The sequence below is a fragment of the Sparus aurata genome, chromosome 12, assembly GCF_900880675.1.
Source record: "Sparus aurata chromosome 12, fSpaAur1.1, whole genome shotgun sequence".
In the NCBI taxonomy this organism is placed as follows: Eukaryota; Metazoa; Chordata; class Actinopteri; order Spariformes; family Sparidae; genus Sparus; species Sparus aurata.
This window is the reverse complement of record NC_044198.1, coordinates 23,068,316-23,087,668: the sequence shown is the minus strand read 5'-3', so window position 1 is coordinate 23,087,668 and position 19,353 is coordinate 23,068,316. Positions and strand designations below refer to the sequence as shown.

Below are 19,353 nucleotides of genomic sequence, written 5' to 3'. Positions count from 1 at the left end.
AACATTCAGAGATTATCTAAAATCAAATCAAATCAAATCAAATCAAATCAATTTTATTTATATAGCCCAAAATCACAATCACATTGCCTCAGTGGGCTTTACAATCTGTACAGTGAACAACATCCTCTGTCCTTAGACCCTCGATTTGAGTGAGGAAAAACTTCACATGTTGATGGAAAAAAAACAATGGAAGAAACCTCAGGAAGAGCCACAGAGGAGGGATCCCTCTTCCAGGACGGACAGACATGCAATAGATGTTGCGTGTACAGAAAAGAGCAACAATTCACAGTTTACAAGGTACATCAACAGAAAAATCATCGACAGCGTGTGAAGATATAGCAGTTCTGACGTTATGTCAGCGTCTAATGAAGTAAGCATGCTAAGTAGCTAGCACTGGCCTGTCCTGTCTGCGGTAACTGGTGTAGAAACACTGGTGCTGCTTTCTGGAGACAGTTCTTGGCGAACAAAGGGATGAATTTCGATGCCGAACTCGGAGTGTTTTATCATAGACCGGTAAGTAAACAGCTGCTAATGTTGGTTATTTAGCGAAAGCTTATAAAGGTAGCTAATTGTGTAATATTATTGACAGCAGTAGTGTGTTTCCTAGCTTCTTGTTGAAAGAAAATGAAAAGTGAAAGGTCAAGAAATGCCCCTCTGAATCTTGCGATGTTAAAGAAAGTGAGAAAGACATTCTGGGATCTCTTCCTTGATCCTGATCTGCACCTAAAGTGAATGGAGTCTGTTCTGGGCTCATTTTTTTGTGTAATCCTGCTGACAAACCAACCAATAAATAAACAAATAAATAAACACAGGTGAAAAACTCATCTCCTTGGCTTTCTTCAAACTGAAGAAAATTATTTTCATCAGTGGATTTGGTGCATTAGTTTGTTTCTGGCAGAAGAATGATGTATTCTGGGATTTACTCCAAATAAAGAAGAGTGCACTTTTTCCTCAAACTGAAGGAAAATGTCCTTGAGTACAATGTGATGCACTGCTGGGTTTTGAATTACTTTTGAACATCGATGCCACAGAAGAATAGGGTGTTGGCTGCTCAGAGAGTATGTATTAAAAGGACCAGTGCACTGTTGCTTTTGGTCTTTTCATGGGATTTGTTGACATAAGAAAAATACAGGAAGCACGGCCACATAGAACTGCCAAGTAATCACTGTTCACTGTAGTTTCAATCAGGAAATGAGATTTTTGTTACCTTGCAAATGCAATAACCCTCAGATTACCCCTTGATTTGACTGAAGTTAAGGGGCATTGTTCCCCACCATGGAACAATGTTGTTGCTTATGAATGAATGTTTTGAGGAAGAAGAAGAAGAACAAAAAGAACAAGAACCACAGAAACAAGGTACGATCTTTCGCCAAATGCTGCTTCTGCAGCCTTATGACATTTTTTATGATGAATAAGCTTGACAGAACTATCACATAACCCCCAAACAACCCTGAAATAGCCTTCCTATATAACAGCTTTAATTGGCCAACCATCATAGGTTGAATAACCATTGTTCACCCTCCACTGTCAAGTGGACGATGAGAACAATTTTTCAAAGGAAAACTTTTATAATGTCCAGCTGACACTGTCTGGAGACCGGTACATATACAGACGTTATACAGTTATAATTAGCTCCACAGCTTGATACGGACCATGATTAGTTCTCAGACCACATACAGTAGGCAGTCGTGAGTGTGTTTGAATTAATGCATAATAATGACTACTTTTAGTCTTAGAACTGGATTTAATATTCCATCAATTACTGCTGTATTCAACCATAAATGTATGCAGTAAATTAAGCTCCTTTTATTCCAGTATATTCACGAATTATAACTGTTAATGCATGGATGTGTTCATAAGTTTAGGGCTGCAGAAGGGAAAGGATGAACTCATTTTAATAACTTTACATACTGCTGGGTGTTTTAATCATCATATAGCTACAACTTTAGATGACTGATAGAAGATATAAATAAACTAAAGAAAGTAGCTAAACTAACTTGCTTTAAAATACATGTTGTGGAATAAAAGTCCACAAAGGGGGGGGGGGACTCCCAGTGGCTGGCAGTCGGCTGGCAGCCGAAAGGCCTTTGGTGGCAGGGGTCAGTCGCATCGGCTGCATCTGTACACCTAGTTAGGGGGACCGGATAAGAACGGGTAGAATTCGACACAGGAGAGTTGGGGGTTCATTGCAAGGGATCGCCCTCGAGGGTGCTCCTCCAGTGGACAAAATGTGGTAAAGTGTCAGGTCTTCACTAGAAATACACTAGATTGCCAAAAGTATTCACTCACCCATCCAAATAATTGAAATCAGGTGTTCCAATCACTTCCATGGCCACAGGTGTAGAGCAAGCACCTAGGCATGCAGACTGTTTCTACAAACATTTGTGAAAGAATGGTTTTGGCGCTTGCCAGGAGAACAGTACTTGTCTGACTGCATTGTGCCAAGTGTAAAGCTTGGAGGAGGGGGGATTATGGTGTGGGGTTGTTTTTCAGGAGCTGGGTTGGCCCCTTAGTTCCAGTGAAAGTCATGGGATATGCTTCCGCATATCAAGAGATGTTGGACAATTCCATGCTCCCAACTTTGTGGGAACAGTTTGGGGATGGCCCCTTCCTGTTCCAACATGACTGTGAACCATCGCACAAAGCAAGGTCCATAAAGACATGGAGGAGAGAGTTTGGTGTGGATGAACTTGATTGGCCTGCGCAGAGTCCTGACCTCAACCCGATCAAACACCTTTGGGATGAATTAGAACGGAGACTGAGAGCCAGGCCTTCCCGTCCAACCTCACAAATGCGCTACTGGAAGAATGGTCAAAAATTCCCATTAACACACTCCTACAACGTGTGGAAAGCCTCCCTAGAAGAGTTGAAGCTGTTATAGCTGCAAAGGGTGGACCGATGTCATATTAAAGCCTTTGGATTAAGAATGGGATGTCACTTAAATTCATATGCGAGTCAAGGCAGGTGAATGAATACTTTTGGCAATATAGTGTATATCACGACTTTCTGTGCGCTGGTTCCACCCCGTTCATTATATTTATTTCGGCTAGGCCTCTCAAAAATCCCGAGTCCAGCAGTGCTGGTACAGTTAATGTTATTGTTCAAAGGAAGTTGCAGCTAAAGTTGGTTTACCAAATAGTGATTTTGCTGAAGAAGGTTTGTATTCAGAGCTACTAGAGTTGATGCAAAATGTCGGATATCAATAAGGTTTGAAAGGTGCTGAAAACAAGACATCCAATGTGGCACTTTGGCACCGAAATTCAGATAATTCATAATTGGTTTGAATAGCAGAAACAGTTGGGATTATTGAGCCAAATGAACAAAAACGTACAGATTAAAACGAAAGAGGGATCGTCAAGCTTTACCCACAGATCAAACTTCTTTCATGTGACACCCAGTTCGACTGTTTAACTGAGACTCTCTCTTCCACTCGTTTACTTATCCCAGACTTGAACCTTATAAATAAAATGTATTATAATATGTTTAAACTTTCATTGAAGCATGGTGAGGCAGAGCAAATTTCTAAGGCTTCTGGATATCTGCTGCAGAGAACCCTTCCCCCCCGACAGGCCCTGAAAAACCACATCTAGGACTCCCCCCGGTATATTACTGACTGACTAAGTAATATATCGCTCGCTGCCTTTCTTTTTTCTTCACACTTTAATATGCACCCATACTCATTTATTAAATCTCAAAAGGGGGAAACATCTCAGGAATCTTTCATTTACTTATGCCACGAATGTGGATTGTTAAATGAAGACGTATGGTCCCTTGTGTAACTTTTATTGGTTTAGAAATGAAAATGAATGTGTGAGGGAGGGGTTCAATGTTTCTTTTGTTCCTGCTATATATAGATAAGTAGATACAAGACAATAGAGGGGTATGTAGAAGACCCCAGTTCTTGGTCAAAGCAACATCGTCCTTTGCAACATTTCTGCATCCGCGGCGGCTTACACTGACAAGTACAGAGATATGCTGATTGGACTTGAAAGACAGGGGAATAACAAGGGATCACACTGCGCTCATCTATGGGACATTTCTTATGAAGAGCTAGCAGGAATGTGCGGGGTTTCCTCTGGGGAACAGTGCTCCCCTGCACCTGCAGCTCTCTGATGCTGGAAGACATGAGCAGCTTGAGAAGAGAAGACGATGAGCACAAAAAAAGATTCCTCGATTGCCTGTGCAATAAAAGGTTTTTTTTTTTTTAAAGCAAGAAAAGGATTGTATTGTATAAAGTGTTTGGAATTAAACTACCAGGGTGGTGGGTGCATTTTTCACATCATTATGTAATCTCTGGAGATATGGAAATTTGGATTATACAGCGACACCATCTCTTAAGTTTTTTTTTCCTTTCTTTTTTAAATCAGGGATGAGCATTTGAGACGGGGTCAAACTGTATAATTCTCACATAAACCACGCTCCTGTCTGAACTGTAGGAATGTGAACGATCAGAATAAATCACGGGCGAAACCTCCTCGGGTTTTAACGAGACAATCATTTGAACTTGAAGATGATCGGTTCACTTGACACAGCGCAGTGAAGAGCGCAGTCGCACAAAACCCATTTTCAGACACACCAAAACTGGCTGGGAATTATTTACAGCTCCGAGAAGGCAGTTTCTGCAGCACACCCCGAACATTTACACCGACGGTGTTAAATCAGAAAGCTGGCACCTCAGACTTCACAACATCTCCACTGTGACGCACATAAAATGCCTCAAACGTCACTGAAAACCTTCAGCTGTACGGTATACTGCCATCTGCATGATATAAAGCCAAGGTGATAACATTTGTGGGTGCACTGTATAAACTCACTGAAGCAGAAAACAACACTGGGAGACGAAACAAACCAATCGAAATATTGACTTTTACATCCATTATTCCTCAAGCTGCTGTGTCCAATAACAGCATCCAACTTTTATGTGTTCTGTGACTGAAGACAGCTGATGTTTTCTCTTTTTTACTGCTCTGTGTAAACCAACTTGTCAGCACAGTGAAAGTCTTATTTTGAAACTTTGTGGTTCAAAAGTTGGGGCTCCTGCAACGGAGGAAAACCGTCTGATGAAGTCTGCGTAGGTTTTTCAAAAGTAGCTCCCAATCATCAACAGGGACGGACTGGCTGAATAAACTGAATGAACGTGTAGTGTCGTAGAAATGAAGAGAAATTTCAATTTACTCAACCGAAAGCATAAAATCAAAGATAAAGCCGGCGTTGACGTTTTCCTACCTGGAGTGACAGCGGAAAGAAGCAGTGGGGCCAAATGTGATCAGCTGATATTACAGGTGATTAGTGAAATGTGGCACAAACTAACTATCTATTAAAACTGTGTCCTGTGGGGTAAAAAGAAAATGGATTGGTCTTCTCAGCAGATTAAAGTCACCTTCTGGGTCTGCTAATCTCCAAAAAGCCATTAGTGCATCTACCGTCAGCGGTATCTTTGTCCCCGCGTTTCCATTAGCTTTATGTGTCATTTTATGTGAGATTCTCGTCAAGAAGACATACGTGCCACTTTGTTTCCCAGAGCTGTTTATTGTAAGAGCCCACGCCTTTTAGCTCCCCCCCCCCCCCCGCGCTAAGGATGTTGTTAATCTCTAAACATCTGCCAGGAGCTTTTCACTTCTGACACTTCATTAAATGTGGAGTAGCATATATCCAGACTGTAAATTGGTTTATTTAGTTTTCATTATCTCACTCTACGGGGGGGGGGGGGGGGGGGGGACATACCACACAAAGATGCTCTTTGACTGAACAAGATGATGGACAGGTTATATTGATATTCTCACGAGTTTTCTGGTGATTGGTGGTGGGATTTGAACACAGACGGAGAAGAACATGGCAGTCATTCAAAGATAAGAATATCATCATTAGGCAGAACAAATACTATTTTTTACTGCGCCTCTGCTGAGGAAGTTATTCTTACACCTGTGTCCGTTTGTTCCCCAGATCCAGCAATTTTTTTTATCCCAGTCAACATTTTTGTTATTTTCTCAGGGACTAATGCGTGGATATCGATAACAAAGGTCAAGGTGTATTTAAGCGGCTGGTATCTATGAGCGAGTACAAATAGTAGGGGTGGTTAATCGGCCCAATTTCCCGATTCGATTCGATTCCGATTATTGAAGTCTCGATTCGATTACAAATCGATTTTCGATTATTAACGATTATCGGTTCGATTTTCAGTTATTAACGATTATTGATCTTCCAGTTAACATCAGCCAGCTGCTGAATTATTTTACTTATCTTTTGAGTAACACCTCACAGCACCTTCAATATTGTATAGTGTAACCAGTGGCGCGCGCAGACTTTTTGAAGGGCAGGGGCGAAATGAAGGGCACTTTAGCGCGCGTTTTGGCTCCCAAGAGGGCACTTTAGCAGGCGTATTGGCTCCCAAGAGGGCACTTTAGCGCGCGTTTTGGCTCCCAAGAGGGCAGTTTGGCACGCTTTTTTGGCTCTCAGGAGGGCACTTTAGCGCGCGTTTTGGCTCTCAGGAGGGCACTTTAGCGCGCGTTTTGGCTCCCAAGAGGGCACTTTAGCGCGTGTTTTGGCTCCCAAGAGGGCACTTTAGCGCACGTTTTTCAATAATTGGGCCATGAGGGGGGGCGACTGCCAAGCTCAGCAGCCGGACTCATGTCAGAAGCATTGTACATGACGAGAACCAGGTCGTGTTTCTCTATTCCCCACTCGTCTGCCATTGCTTTGAGAAACTAACACATATTTGTGCTTGTGTGGCTATCATCCATAGCTCTCGTCTGAAGTACGTAGGACATTAGCTTCCATTAACTGCTGACATAATGAGCTGTACCGGTCACATATGAGACTGTAGCTCTGGATGTCCAGGCATCGCAGGTTATTGCTACCCTGTGAGCAGAGTTGAGGGACTCTTGCACAGAAAGCTTTGTCTCCTTGTAAAGATTTGGAATCAATTTAAGTGTGAAAAAGCTCCGGGATGGAATAACATATCTTGGCTCCAGACTGTGGACCATCTAGTGGAAGCCAGTAAGAGGAGGACTCCAGTTTCTATTACAAAAAAAAAAAAAAATAAATAATAATAATTTTTTCTTTACTTTTTTTTTTTTTTTTTTTTTTAAATCGATCTTTGGAAATTTAATAATCGATTCATGATCGTCAATATTATAATCGCGATTAATCGATTATCGATTTTTTTCACCACCCCTAACAAATAGATGCAGATAAAGAAGACTGTTTAATCGGGTAATCGTTTGTCTGTTGTGGCCTGTGAATTGAATTCAGGTAACGTGGTTGTTTTCGGTTCTGTTCGGGTAAAAATGGTATTGAAACGAGACGTGTTTCAGCCATCGACGACAGTTTTTTTCAGCCTAACATCCCTCACGGTGCTCTGACCTCCAGGCTCCTGAGTCAGCTGTCAGAGAGCACTGCCATAATGAGCTATTTGTCATCAAAATTTCATTGGAAACTCTCAAATCTTCAGACTGGTGACACGAAACTCTAAGACGCCGCTGTGAGTGTTTCTGTAAATGTAAGGTTACACTGCCTGCATCTATCGAGAGACGGAGGTCGGGCAGAATCCGCACGACCGAAGTGTTCAATCTCCAAATCTGACAGCAAAACTCTGAGGATGTCATTTTTCTTCTCTATCATCTATTACTGAGATGTTCGGGTAAACGCGTGTCCATAGCTTGAGCCTTGAGCAGTCGCACTTAAAATGCCGGGAAAGCGTGAGGGCGCATTAAAGATGCATGTCTTTTCCTGTCACACGCAGAAGCCCCGGACTTGAAAAGCTTGGATGTATGAAGAGAGAGGAGGGTGTGTGTGAGAGGAGGAGAAGTTGCACCTTTCATCATGTGTCAGGTGAGGCCTTTTTTCTCCCCTGTGAAACACGTCGTGCTCCTGGTGAGGTGCTCCGACGCCAATGCTCATTTCCACTTGACTTGCGCTTCTACCTGGTTAACCTAAACAGCCTTCACAACGCCTACTGTATGTAATTGGACTCCACAGAAACCCAACTCAAGTTGACCGCCTCCACTCAGATCCCGGCGATGATACGAGCTCCTGAATGAAAGATGAGACATTTGAATGCGAGCACACCTTCTTCCACCTGCCGCTGCTCTCTCTAGACGCTGCACTGTATATTCAGACGGATATTATTTTTCTACACCCACTCACTTCGAAGGCAACAGCTGTTTGGAGCTCCGCTGAGTGGTATTTTTGATATTAACACCGACTCAAACGGCTCACTGAAATGTGAAAGGTTTGTCCTGCAGAGAATCAGCTCAGGCTGCAGCCAGCTCCCCGTCCACATGGTGAAATCCAGACGGCGGCGGCTCTCTCTCTCTCCCTCTCTCTCAGATATAAACCTGTTGGAAGCTGCTCACATATATGCAAAAGGCCACAGTTTGCTGCAAACAGGTGGTAGGCCAGTTGAGCTGAACATCATGGGGACTACAGAGAGGTTATTTTCTGATTAAACCAGGCCTCCATAGGTTGGATTCAACAGGTGCTCAGACAGAGAGCTCCCATGGCACACCTTTTGAGCTTTTCCGCCCCCTAGTGGTGAATACAATGATGGGATGCAACTTTAAAGGGATATTCAACCGTCTTATCATTTGCTTTCTTGGTGGGGGCCCTTACGAGAGAGCGCTTGAAGTTACTCTGAATTAATCACTGACGGTACAGTATAAAAGCTGTAGAAGACGGACATCACTTTTGTATGGATTGGTTCCCTACAAAGTCTTGCTTTCGCTGTGCTTTTTTGGTCTGCCACCGCGCTGGATGTCTCCTGGAATGAAGGTCCACATTGCATTGTTGCTGCATTAAACTGGCAGCCGCCCCCCCCCCCAGTTAATGATGAAACAGCTGGAGTAATTGTATAAAGAGGAGCCAAAAAAAAAAAGAAAAAGCGAAGAGCGAGAGCGATAGCAACGGAGGTTTTGACTCAATGGAGAGCGATGGTGTTGTGTTGAAGTCTGCTCCCGACTTCATATGCTTTCCCCCTCACCATTGGGACACGACACGTTCATTGGGGGAATAATTTCCTCTAGATTAGTAAGCAACAAAACCTGCCTGATTATTAATACAGGCTGGCGTTTCACTGCCTTCTCTGAGATCAGGGATTCTAGGTCAAACTGGGATTCCTACTTTAGCTTCTTTGCTTTGGACAGTAGTTCTGGCTCGCAACATCTCTAGAAATCGCAAGCTTTGTCATTAAAATATACTTGCAGATTTAAACAAACAAAATGCAAAATGTCTCTGATTTGGAGGCGCTTGCAGGAACATTGTTGTTTTAAACTTTGGAGAGGTCCACGCCTGCCACTTCACAGATGTTGAAATTGATCTTTAATGACGAGTTCACCTCAAAATTCATCAGTTGCTTACTAAATTGATGATGTTCACTGTATATAATTATACCAACAACAGCAGTCACTACCTGTTCCGACCAGGCGAGGATCAGATCAACCTTATCATTTTTGAGCTGATACCATTAGTTATTGCGTTGATCCATTGATCTCGGTTAATGATCATCACAGAAACTGAATCGAACCAGGCATGTTACCCGCTGACATACTTTAAAGTGAAGTGCTTTGGGGCTGGCTGGGCACAGATCGGCTGTGACTATGCCACAGATGGGTCCCAGTGATGCATGACATAAAAAGCAGTTACTGTTAGGATGGAGACTGTGACTCAAGTGTATGGCAGAGACAGCATGAGCACGCAGGGCAAGGATTCTTGCAGCTTTCTGGATGCTTGAACTTGCGTCTTTAATGGACCGGCATGTCTGCCTAAGGATCTGTTGTAAAAGAAACGCCCTGATTTTTAAGACAGTGTGAGGACACATATAGACTACGGTCAAACAGTAGAGATAATAACAATTACAATACACTTTATCTTTGTATATATGTTTTGGTGTGAAATTTTTTCTACTCTTGTTGGTCAAAACATGTCATGTTCTTATCAATGTGTGATCAGATCCTCTGTCCATATTCTACACGCAAACTATGTAAATGTTTCATGCAAAACTTGTGCCGAATTAACGAGAAGATCCGACTCGTAGAGAATTTGTTGTAGACAGTGTTTCGAAAAGTTTAGAACGTTTCTCCAAACTCCACAACTCACAAAATCAAGCAATTTCTTAAAGGAGTCTGGGGACTTTCTACACAGACCACGTCAGAATGTGATCTGAGTGCTCAAATGTGTCTTCAAAGCATCTTCAGGGTGTTCACACCTGTACCGAGAGCTGTTTACTCGTGATTGGATCTCACTTACGCACTCCATATGCAAATAAAGACTTTGTTTTTTTTTTATACAAATAAAGAATGTTTATTCATGTTTAACGTTTGCCCAATCAACAAGAAGGCTGAATTGTTCTGGATCTGTTGTTTCAGGTTTCAAGGGAGTCGAGGGACTTTCTCAACGGGTGTCACACAGTATGTTCACATGCGGCACAGACCACCTCTGAATGCTAAAACGGGTCTTCAGAGCGTCTTGGGGGTGTTCACACCAGCACTTACAGCTGTCCACTTGTGATTGTATCTCACTTCCCCACTCTATATGCAAATAAAGAATAAAGATGTTGTTTTGCGCGCAAATAAAGCATGAATAGTCATGCTGAACACTTGCAGAATTAACAGGAAGGCCTTAATGGTTAATGGTTTGTTGTAGGCAGGCAGCATCACACAACGTTTATAAAGTTTCTCCGTGCGTAACATCTTAGAAAATTGAGTGATTTTTAAAGGGAATCTAGGGGAATCTCTCCACGGGCATCAAAGAGCGCCAGTCTTGAGTGTGTCTCAGGGGTTTGATCACACCTGCGCTCGGAGCCGTCCACCTGTGATCAGATCGCTCAGGATGCACGCTGATAGCAGGTCTGAACGGCCTAAGAGGGAGAATGAAGTAAAACTGCAAACGACTGGGCCGAGACATTACAGAAAGGTGACAGTGTTGCACAAGCATGGGCTTAAACACCAGCAAGCAGGAATCATGAGACACTCAAATAGTTCTCTTGCACCACCTATTGGCACAGCGTCAAAAATACACATCACATGCAGCATTTCCACCGTGGATGCAGTAATGCTGAACATCTGCTCTCCTTAATGGCCCGATAATGGGTGTAATTTACTGTAAACCTTCATAATCAGGTCTTTTTGTATCGTCTGATGACTGGTTACCTGTTCAAGATTGATTGTGTGTGACTTGACTACTTGGCTTCTCCTTCTATTAAAAAAAAAAAATGATAATAATCACCGACCACTTTTTGGACTTTTTGGTAAAATTTATTTCGCAAGTGTTGAAGTGATACATGTTTCCAGGGATTGTCTTAACAACGATATCTTCCGCCCTCACCCACCCCCCCCAAACAGCCAGGAGAGTAAATGAAAAGAAACTTTATTTTTTTAACTTTTTTTTTACTTACTTTTCACACAAACTGTACAATACGTGAATAAACTGTAGCACAAGGGATACAAATGTCCAACTAGAGTACCCTTGATTAGACCCAAAATTAGCTCCATCAAGTACAATGTAGTCTCTTTAAACTTCATACTTCCACTGAGCTTTTTTTTTTTTTGTAATTTCTTTTTTATCAAATATGTTATAATCTCCAAAATCACATTCGGAGATTTTAAACAAACTTACAGTGTTCATTTGCTCCTCTTTAAAAATACCTCCCCCGCGCCCCCCTCGTGTGCCTCCATCCTCATCAACATCGTCACCAGCTGGGTGGTGCTGCTCAGGGGGAGCCGGCATCAGGAGAGATATACTGTACATATCATGCTCCAAGACATACGAAGGCATTTCATACAATCAAATATATGGATTAAAAACAGTCATCGAAACTGGTGTTTTTTTTTTGTTGTTGTTGTTTTTTTTTGTGTTTTTTTTTAACAGAATATTTGCAGAAGCAATCACAGGGACTAAGGCAGAGATAAAACATTTTTTTTGTTGTAAAAGACTAGCTGAAATAAAAGAGCAGCACGATGTGCAGCGTGACGTGTCTGACTGGGATGAGTCACCTAAAAAAGAAAAAGAAAGAAGCCACTGATCCATAAGTAGGCGACCTCTCTTTGAGCGATCTTTCCCCGTTTTTATTTTTCTTGGACAATGACGAAACCGATGAAAAGGGATGCGGCTGAGATTACACATGAATGAGAATTTAAAAAAACAAAAAACAAACTTGAGTGCCCTTCAGTTCAACCTTCATCTTTTGTAGTGTTATCCTCTAGATCCTCATCGCTGTCTAAATCACTGTGGAGCCTCTTGGCCATGGTGTTTCTGCTTCTCTCCTCCTGGTTTCCTTTCTTGAGCTGGACTGGTAACGGTTTCACTGGTAACAGCAAAAGTGCGAGAGAACGGAATATGAGTCTGATGCAACAACACTGTGCTTCAAATTCCGCAAGCGATTCAAAAGACAAGTTCAGAAAAGTGAGAACAGCCACCGAACAAGAATTTAAAAAGATGACTTTTTTTTTTTTTCCCTTCACCTGCTGCTGGAACAAATTGGTCTTCAGCTCCGCCGCCATTATCGCCGTGACTGGCGCTAACCGTCTCTTTCTGTTCCATGTCTGTGACAATTCTCTGTCTCGCGCTCTCGAAAACAGATTTAATGACAATTGAATCCTCATAGATCTGCGCGCACACACACACACACACACAAACACACACACACACACACACACACACACATACAGATAAATAAACAGAGCATGGGGTTGTTATTCACCACATGGACATCCAAGCCCATTTACGACTACAATAATAGAATGGAAGCTGTGAAAAAACTATTTCGTAGCTTTCAAATGAGAGAAGTCCTTCGGGTTCACCTGAGATCCCTCCAGGTTATAAGTCTGAGCATTGTGACACAGGAGGAAAATATCCTTTTCCAGATCCCCCACACTCCTGTACTTGTGATTACGCACACGTTCCTGTGAAGCAGAAGGTCAGAATCAAAAAACCCTCAGTGCAGCCACTGCAATAAGTAATCAGCCATCAATACAGCATTAAAGAGAGGGAGCTCTTCTTTGAACTGAAACCTTCACTGTGGCTGCTAAGCTAAAAGCGCTAGCATGCATCCCGTCTGAATTGTCAGTACAACTTTGACTTCACGTCGAGGGTGTGTATAGTCGATTCAAGTCAATTCGGTTTCGCTGTGAATCTCCAGAAATATTTAGTGGACTATGAAACTTCTCCTGACCCTCCACTGACATTGAGGTAAATAGACAATGACTGATTTTTCATCTTTGGGTGAACTTATCTATTTCCCTGTTTTCAGGTAACACGTAGATGATTTGATCGTTCACTCTGTAGTGAATAAGCTTGTTGTTGTTGTTGTTAGTGAATTAGGATGTTTAAGCTGGTGTTGATGGCTGATAGTTGTGTGCAGAACATAGTTTACATTTTTATGTCAAGACTTGAATATGCAGTCTTCTTTTTTGATGGATAGCCATCAAATTTAGTTCGAACATTTGTTGTTCCCAGAGCAACGATTTTTGTAATTTCCTTGACTTTTTGGTCTATCACAACCATTCCTGTGTAATAATTCCAGTTATTTTTGAAGAGGTCATATCATGCTTTTGGGTTTTTTTTTTTGCCTTTCTTTAGTTGTGTTACGTATCATTTTTGTGCATGTGAATTGTCTGCAAAGTGAAAAAGCCCAAAGTCATACAAAGTTGTTGTGTTATTTTAGATCACACTACCTTGCGTGGCACATGGCCTGTTCTGCTCTTATTGGCTACATGCTGCCCGTTAAGTAATGCGCATGTGCAATTCTCACCAAAGATTAAACAGAGGCGAGATGTCTCACTCCGTAGCTAAAACGGAGCGTTCAAGACACAGTGTGAAAACGGATGCTGCAGTAATGCACAGAAAAATAATGTGCTTTTTGAGAATTAAAGCATGTAAACCTACTCTACCAGGACCCCCAAATAAAAGTATGTAAATATAACGTCTTTAATGCCTTTCACCAAGTCAGATTGTGGATCAAAGTGGGTAATTCAAAGAAACGATATGTGATATAATGAAAAATACATCAAAGTCTCAATGCTAACTACAGTTGGGCTGAAGTTCATTTTTCAAACTGATAGACATTTCAGATGTGTGTTATCTATTTGGCACCACACATGACTATGATATCATAAGAATGATATCTGTATGTGAGTTCTGAGGGTGTTTCACTTACCCTGATCCTTCTGAAGTCCACTGGCTTTCGGATCAGCTCGTAGTACTCAGGTACCTCTTTCTTGGAGGGAAGCTGCACAAAGCCTTTACTGATCTGTCGACCCAACCTGCATGAAAAGTGTGATAGTTCACATGATCTCACACGATCGAGAAATGGTTTGATCGTGACATTTACGGTAGCCCAGAATGGACAATAATGTATTGTTGTGTGTTATAATATGACAAGTTTTTTGTTATAACAAGATATTTTCACAATATTACATCACACAAACTTATCACATTATAACAAGAAACTTTTCTAGTTATAACATGAAACTTTTTGCTGTTCCAACAACATGTTTTCATTTTATAATATGAAACGTTTATGTTGCAACAATATAAATATGTTTGTATTTTGTAAAAAAAAAACATGCAAATACCTTGTAATAACGTGGAAACAAGTTGTTGCAACCAGAAATTTTTGGGGTCATGACACTTTTTTTCTGCTGTTAAGCAATACACTTTTATAATGAATGTACAGAAACAGGAGGAAAAAGAAGAGAGAACTGGAGTTTCTAGTGAGTTCTGAGTTCGGTCAGAGGCTGAACTAAACACAAACACACACAGTTGGTGTGTCTCTTGCTCGCTACATGGCTTACAGCTAACGTTTGTTGGACGTTTGGTGCACACGTTAGTACAACAATGTTAGCATTTATCTCAAAACCCTGCTGTACCTCTACAACCACTACTAGCATGGCAGTACAGTCTTATTACAACATCTACCACAAAGCAATATGGAGCAATTCAATTAAATACTTTTTTTTATTTACTAAAATTATCAAGAGAATGTGAATAAATTATGTTTTGACGTTTTGATGTTATGACGTCTATTCATTGTGTTGCAAAGACGTTAGAATGCTAACCAGCCAGCGCTCCTGTGCTCTCGTGGTGTAAACACCAAACGCACATCTGGTCCCTGAGGTCCAAGTCTGGGCCGCTAGCTGGATGGCTAACTGAGCTAACGGCGGCAACAGTCAGAGGCGGTTAGCTGTTACTCCGTTTTACAAGGTGGGATAACAGAATAATGAATTAGGGAGCAGCTTCATTCCTCGGGCTGTGAGACTTCTGAATTCATCCTCCACACTCCATCTTTTTTTGCCTTGTTAAAAAATACCTTGTACCCTATACAAAAGGAGAACTGAGATACCGTCACACAGTGAGATCATTATGTCGTCATTTTGTGATAACAACTGGGCTCAACAACAACAATGGAACTCTGCCTTGACATGACAACAACAGCAGCGTCACAGTGACATAACTGAGTGCGCTCACCCGTCCTTGTAGTTGATGACCATATCTACCAGCGTGCTCAGTGTTCTGGTGAGTTCAGGTGGATTTGGCGGCAGCTTCTCAGCCGGCGGGCGCCCTCGCTTCCTTTTGACCTTCTCGCCAGTCTCCTGCCCGGCCTGCAGTTCCTTCTCGCCATGGTTATCGCTTTTACGTTTCTTCAGACTGATGTCCTCTTCCATCTCCACCAGGGACCCGTTCTCTCTGGTCTCAGGCTGCAGGGAGAGGGAGCGATGAGTCGGGATGTCTCAACTCAAACAAAACATACGAAGAGGAGGAACGTGTATATATAATCGTTCACACAGACACTGTTATGATCTTCTTTGTTGGTCTTTCATACCTCAGAATCACAACAACATTTCAATTTAAAAACCTCTTCGTCTGACTTTCCCTTCACAGTTGGGATGCTGCGATACAGTACATGCTTTCAGACATCAATTTGCCACAAAGACAGAAACCTGAAGCACTTCAGACCCTCAAATTAAGGCACTCACAGCCTCCAGTTAATTAGCAATACTGGCTGGAGTTTAAGCGTTCGGAATTACAGGGTGCAATTTTGTATTCCAATGAAAAGAGGGGTTTATTTATTTATTACAATAGCATCCGAATTTGCATGGACCGGAGCGCCCCAACTGCTGTGCTGTCTCTGCAAATTTAGGGCAGATTATTTTATCTGGAGGCTTTGATGTCAGATGATTATGGAGGGGAGGCAGAGAGAATGGGAATACATTTGGAAAGAAGCGGCGTTACACCAAAGCACAGAGTCTAAACATTTTTAAAAAAAATAAATGTTGTCATGCAATGAATATTAACCCACATTTGCCGGGTTTTGTGCACAACACTGAGCCAGGATTGTGTTGTTTCTCGACGATGATGCATGCTGCATCCCGAGTTATTTTCAACCCCTCGCTCCCCCCTTTTTTTTTTTTTTTTTTTTTCTCGAATATCTGCTGCAACCACTGTATTTTCCACAAAGGCAATTAGAGGCCAGAAACATGAGTATGCATGCAGACAGGGGCAGCTCCAGCGACAGCAGCAACAACAGCAACAGCAGCAGCAGCAGCAGCAGCAGCCCAGCTGGAGAGAACAGGGAGGAAATAGGGAAGGCATGCTGTCCAATCCTAACAGAATATTGATGCATCAATCACACAGGCTCATACAGCACACACACACACACACACACACATACACACACACCATGTAATGAAGAGCATGCGGCTTGTGAACATGTATTTTCTCAAGGACAGAGATGAAAAGCAGGCTGAAATGTTATATCCTGCACAACAGTCACAGGAAGAAGAAAAAAAAAAAACTATCCAAGCCCTCAAAAATAAGAATTATGAAAGAGGGGAGAGGGGAATGCAAAAAGAAGGCATGCACTTTCGGAAATAAAACACAAGACATGGCAGATAATTGAGCTGGAGCAGACGACAACACTACAGAGGTAACAATAGACATCCTGCTCATCATCGGCTCGGCTCAAACGTGGGGCTTTGAAAGCCCCGCTGCTCCCTCTGAGGGGCTGCAAATCGCTCCAGCGCAATACTGGAGGGGATAGAGAGGGTAATCCTCAAAGATGTATAACGCAGCCGAGGAGGAGAGCTGCCGCCTGATTGACTGTGCATGTGCCGAGCGGAGGGGCTGTCAGCGTGTGCATGTGATGCTCCATGCCTGTGCTATCTCCTAACAAGCCTGCCTCTTCCCTGACTAATCTGGCAAAGATTCCCCCTCTCATCTGTTACAACACACACCTACACACACACACACACACAAACCCTCTCCTCTCTCCACCCCCCCCTCCATCCCATCCGCTCACACACACACACACAACCTCACACACGCGCGCGCACACACACAGACACACGCAAAACTCACAGCAGACACTCGCTCTCCTTCCCCTCGGCGCGCGCCCGCCCGCACACACATGCACACAAACACACACACACACACATCCAAAACGCACACACATACACACACACATTTTTTATCCATCTCTTCCTCTCTTCCCATGCGATGTAGCCTGGCTGAATCCTGAGCCTGAGAAGAAAAGACATGGAGGAGGATATTTACCTGAGTGCAATCTGCAGGCTGGCTATCAGGATCGGCTGCAGCTGTGGGGGAGAGAATTAGCAAGCCAGCATAGCGGCGAGCTGCTAGTCTCTTCATCAGCTGATCACTCAGAAGCAGAGCCCAGAAGGGGGGAGAATAAAAGCGCTATGTTTTCATATACAAATCATTGGGCTGGGGGAAAATAGAAATGCCATACCCATCTCCTGTCTGCAGCTGTCCGAAGTCTTTTTCCTGACTCTGGAAGGCCCCGAGCTTGTCTCCCTCTGCATGTTTTTAATATCGACTGCTGCCAGACGTGTTTTTTTTTTTTTTTTTTTTTCTTCTTCCTACCCTGCTGTTAAAGTTATCGGGTCCATTTTTTTTTTTTTTTTTAAACAATGTTGTTGTTGTTGTTGTTGTCAGACGGGGATGTTCCGTTTACGATGTGATGGGATCAACTAACGCAGTGATCCAACATGAGTCCAGCAGGGCTGCAGCCGGACAGGACATGCATGGTTCATACAGAGGGAGCAACACAAGTGACAGCGCCTCACCACAGGGGGGAGGCGGGGGGGTCATGTCCCCGACAATACATAGAAATATATATACAATAAAAAACTTACAAAGTTATCTGCCCCCCATCCCCCCATCCCCAACCCCCCCTCAATGATATCACCAGATTCACTGTTAAACCACCTCTAAAAACACACAGGTTGCTCCTGGTGCTCACTGGACTCCTGCTGCTGGGGTTCCCAACCACTGGACCCGGGACCGGTACTGGGTCTTGGGAGTTTCAGTTGGCTAGCAGGAGGAAATGAGAGTCAGTGTTGTTTAAAGAACCCCAGAAGTCATTCTCGCTCCAAAATATTACTTTTGTAAAAGTGAGAGTCACCCACATGAACGGTACCTAAAGTCATAAATTGTCTGATATTAAAGGAGCACTATGTAGATTTTGGGGCGGATATTTCAATCAGCTGTCTTTGTTTTGAATAAACTGAATAAACAAACTGACCTCAAAGGACAACACCGTTTTATACTGTTCTACTTCATGTGGCGGACCCAGCCACCTGTTCCGCTTCAAAGAATATAGTGGGCACCCTTTTTTTCCTCAGAGAACAGAGTTTATATTATTACCTCATGAGTACTGTGAATATAAAAAAAGTTAAAATTTCTTTTGCGGCCATGACGACGTTTCAGTTTTCGTTGTTTGGGGCGCCCCCTTTTGTCAAAAGTGGTACGACACTGACGCCTTCTGTTGTAAAGATCTTTGCTTGTTTCGGGAGCGAGTGACAAGAGAGACCACAGGATGGATTGAGATGAGGTCAAGTATTTATAAGTGATTCTGTGTGATCGGACCACAACACAACAACATTTACAGCTCTTGTGTAAATATTTAACAGCTCATGTTAAAATATTACATCTGTAAAAGTGAAAGTAATCCAAATGTTTTACTGTTTTGTTTTTATGCCTAAACAAACTAAATAATCACACTGACATTAAAGTACAACACAATGTCGTACTGCTTTACTTTGTTTATATTTGGCGGACCCTGCCACCTTTCTAGCTTCAACCTTACATTCCCTCTGAGAACAGCTTGTTTATTCGCTTCTGGAAAAAAATAAATATCTCTGAGTTTGTATTATTACATCATTAATATTGTAAATGTTTAAATTCTGAGTTTGAATTTCTTCTCCAAAACTACATAGCGCCCCTTTAAATGTACTTACAGATCAATAGTCATTTTTCGAGCTAGAAATTTGTATCGGACAGCGATAATAATGGAGATTTTTTTTTATTCGACGATATACATCTTCCCCCCTCTGTCTGGGC

The 19,353-nt window shown here is 42.5% G+C and overlaps 1 protein-coding gene across 4 annotated transcripts; it reads right to left on the bottom strand.

Annotated features, from left to right (window-relative positions):
- Nucleotides 1-11,345: 11,345 nt before the first annotated feature.
- Nucleotides 11,346-18,030, bottom strand: LOC115592133 (probable global transcription activator SNF2L2). 4 transcript variants are annotated; one of them, XM_030434659.1, is made up of 6 exons: nucleotides 17,545-18,030; nucleotides 15,460-15,689; nucleotides 14,150-14,255; nucleotides 12,795-12,896; nucleotides 12,456-12,600; nucleotides 11,346-12,298 (listed from the first exon to the last, which is right to left on the bottom strand). In XM_030434659.1, the coding sequence occupies exons 1-6, from the start codon at nucleotides 17,638-17,640 to the stop codon at nucleotides 12,165-12,167; spliced, it is 813 nt and encodes a 270-aa protein (XP_030290519.1). In that variant the 5' UTR covers nucleotides 17,641-18,030; the 3' UTR covers nucleotides 11,346-12,164. The 4 variants fall into 4 exon arrangements, with proteins under 4 accessions (XP_030290519.1, XP_030290521.1, XP_030290518.1 ...); XM_030434661.1 differs by having other exon boundaries at nucleotides 17,741-18,029; XM_030434658.1 differs by lacking the exon at nucleotides 17,545-18,030 and adding an exon at nucleotides 17,350-17,518.
- Nucleotides 18,031-19,353: the final 1,323 nt, after the last annotated feature.

Coding starts and splice junctions, on each gene's coding strand:
- LOC115592133 (XM_030434658.1), bottom strand. CDS start 17,484: ATGGGAAGAGAGGAAGAGATGGATAAAAAATGTGTGTGTGTATGTGTG. Junction 15,690..17,349: donor AAGGAGAGCGAGTGTCTGCT/GTGAGTTTTGCG, acceptor CTCTCCCTGCAG/CCTGAGACCAGAGAGAACGG. Junction 12,601..12,794: donor ATAACCTGGAGGGATCTCAG/GTGAACCCGAAG, acceptor GTGTGCGCGCAG/ATCTATGAGGATTCAATTGT.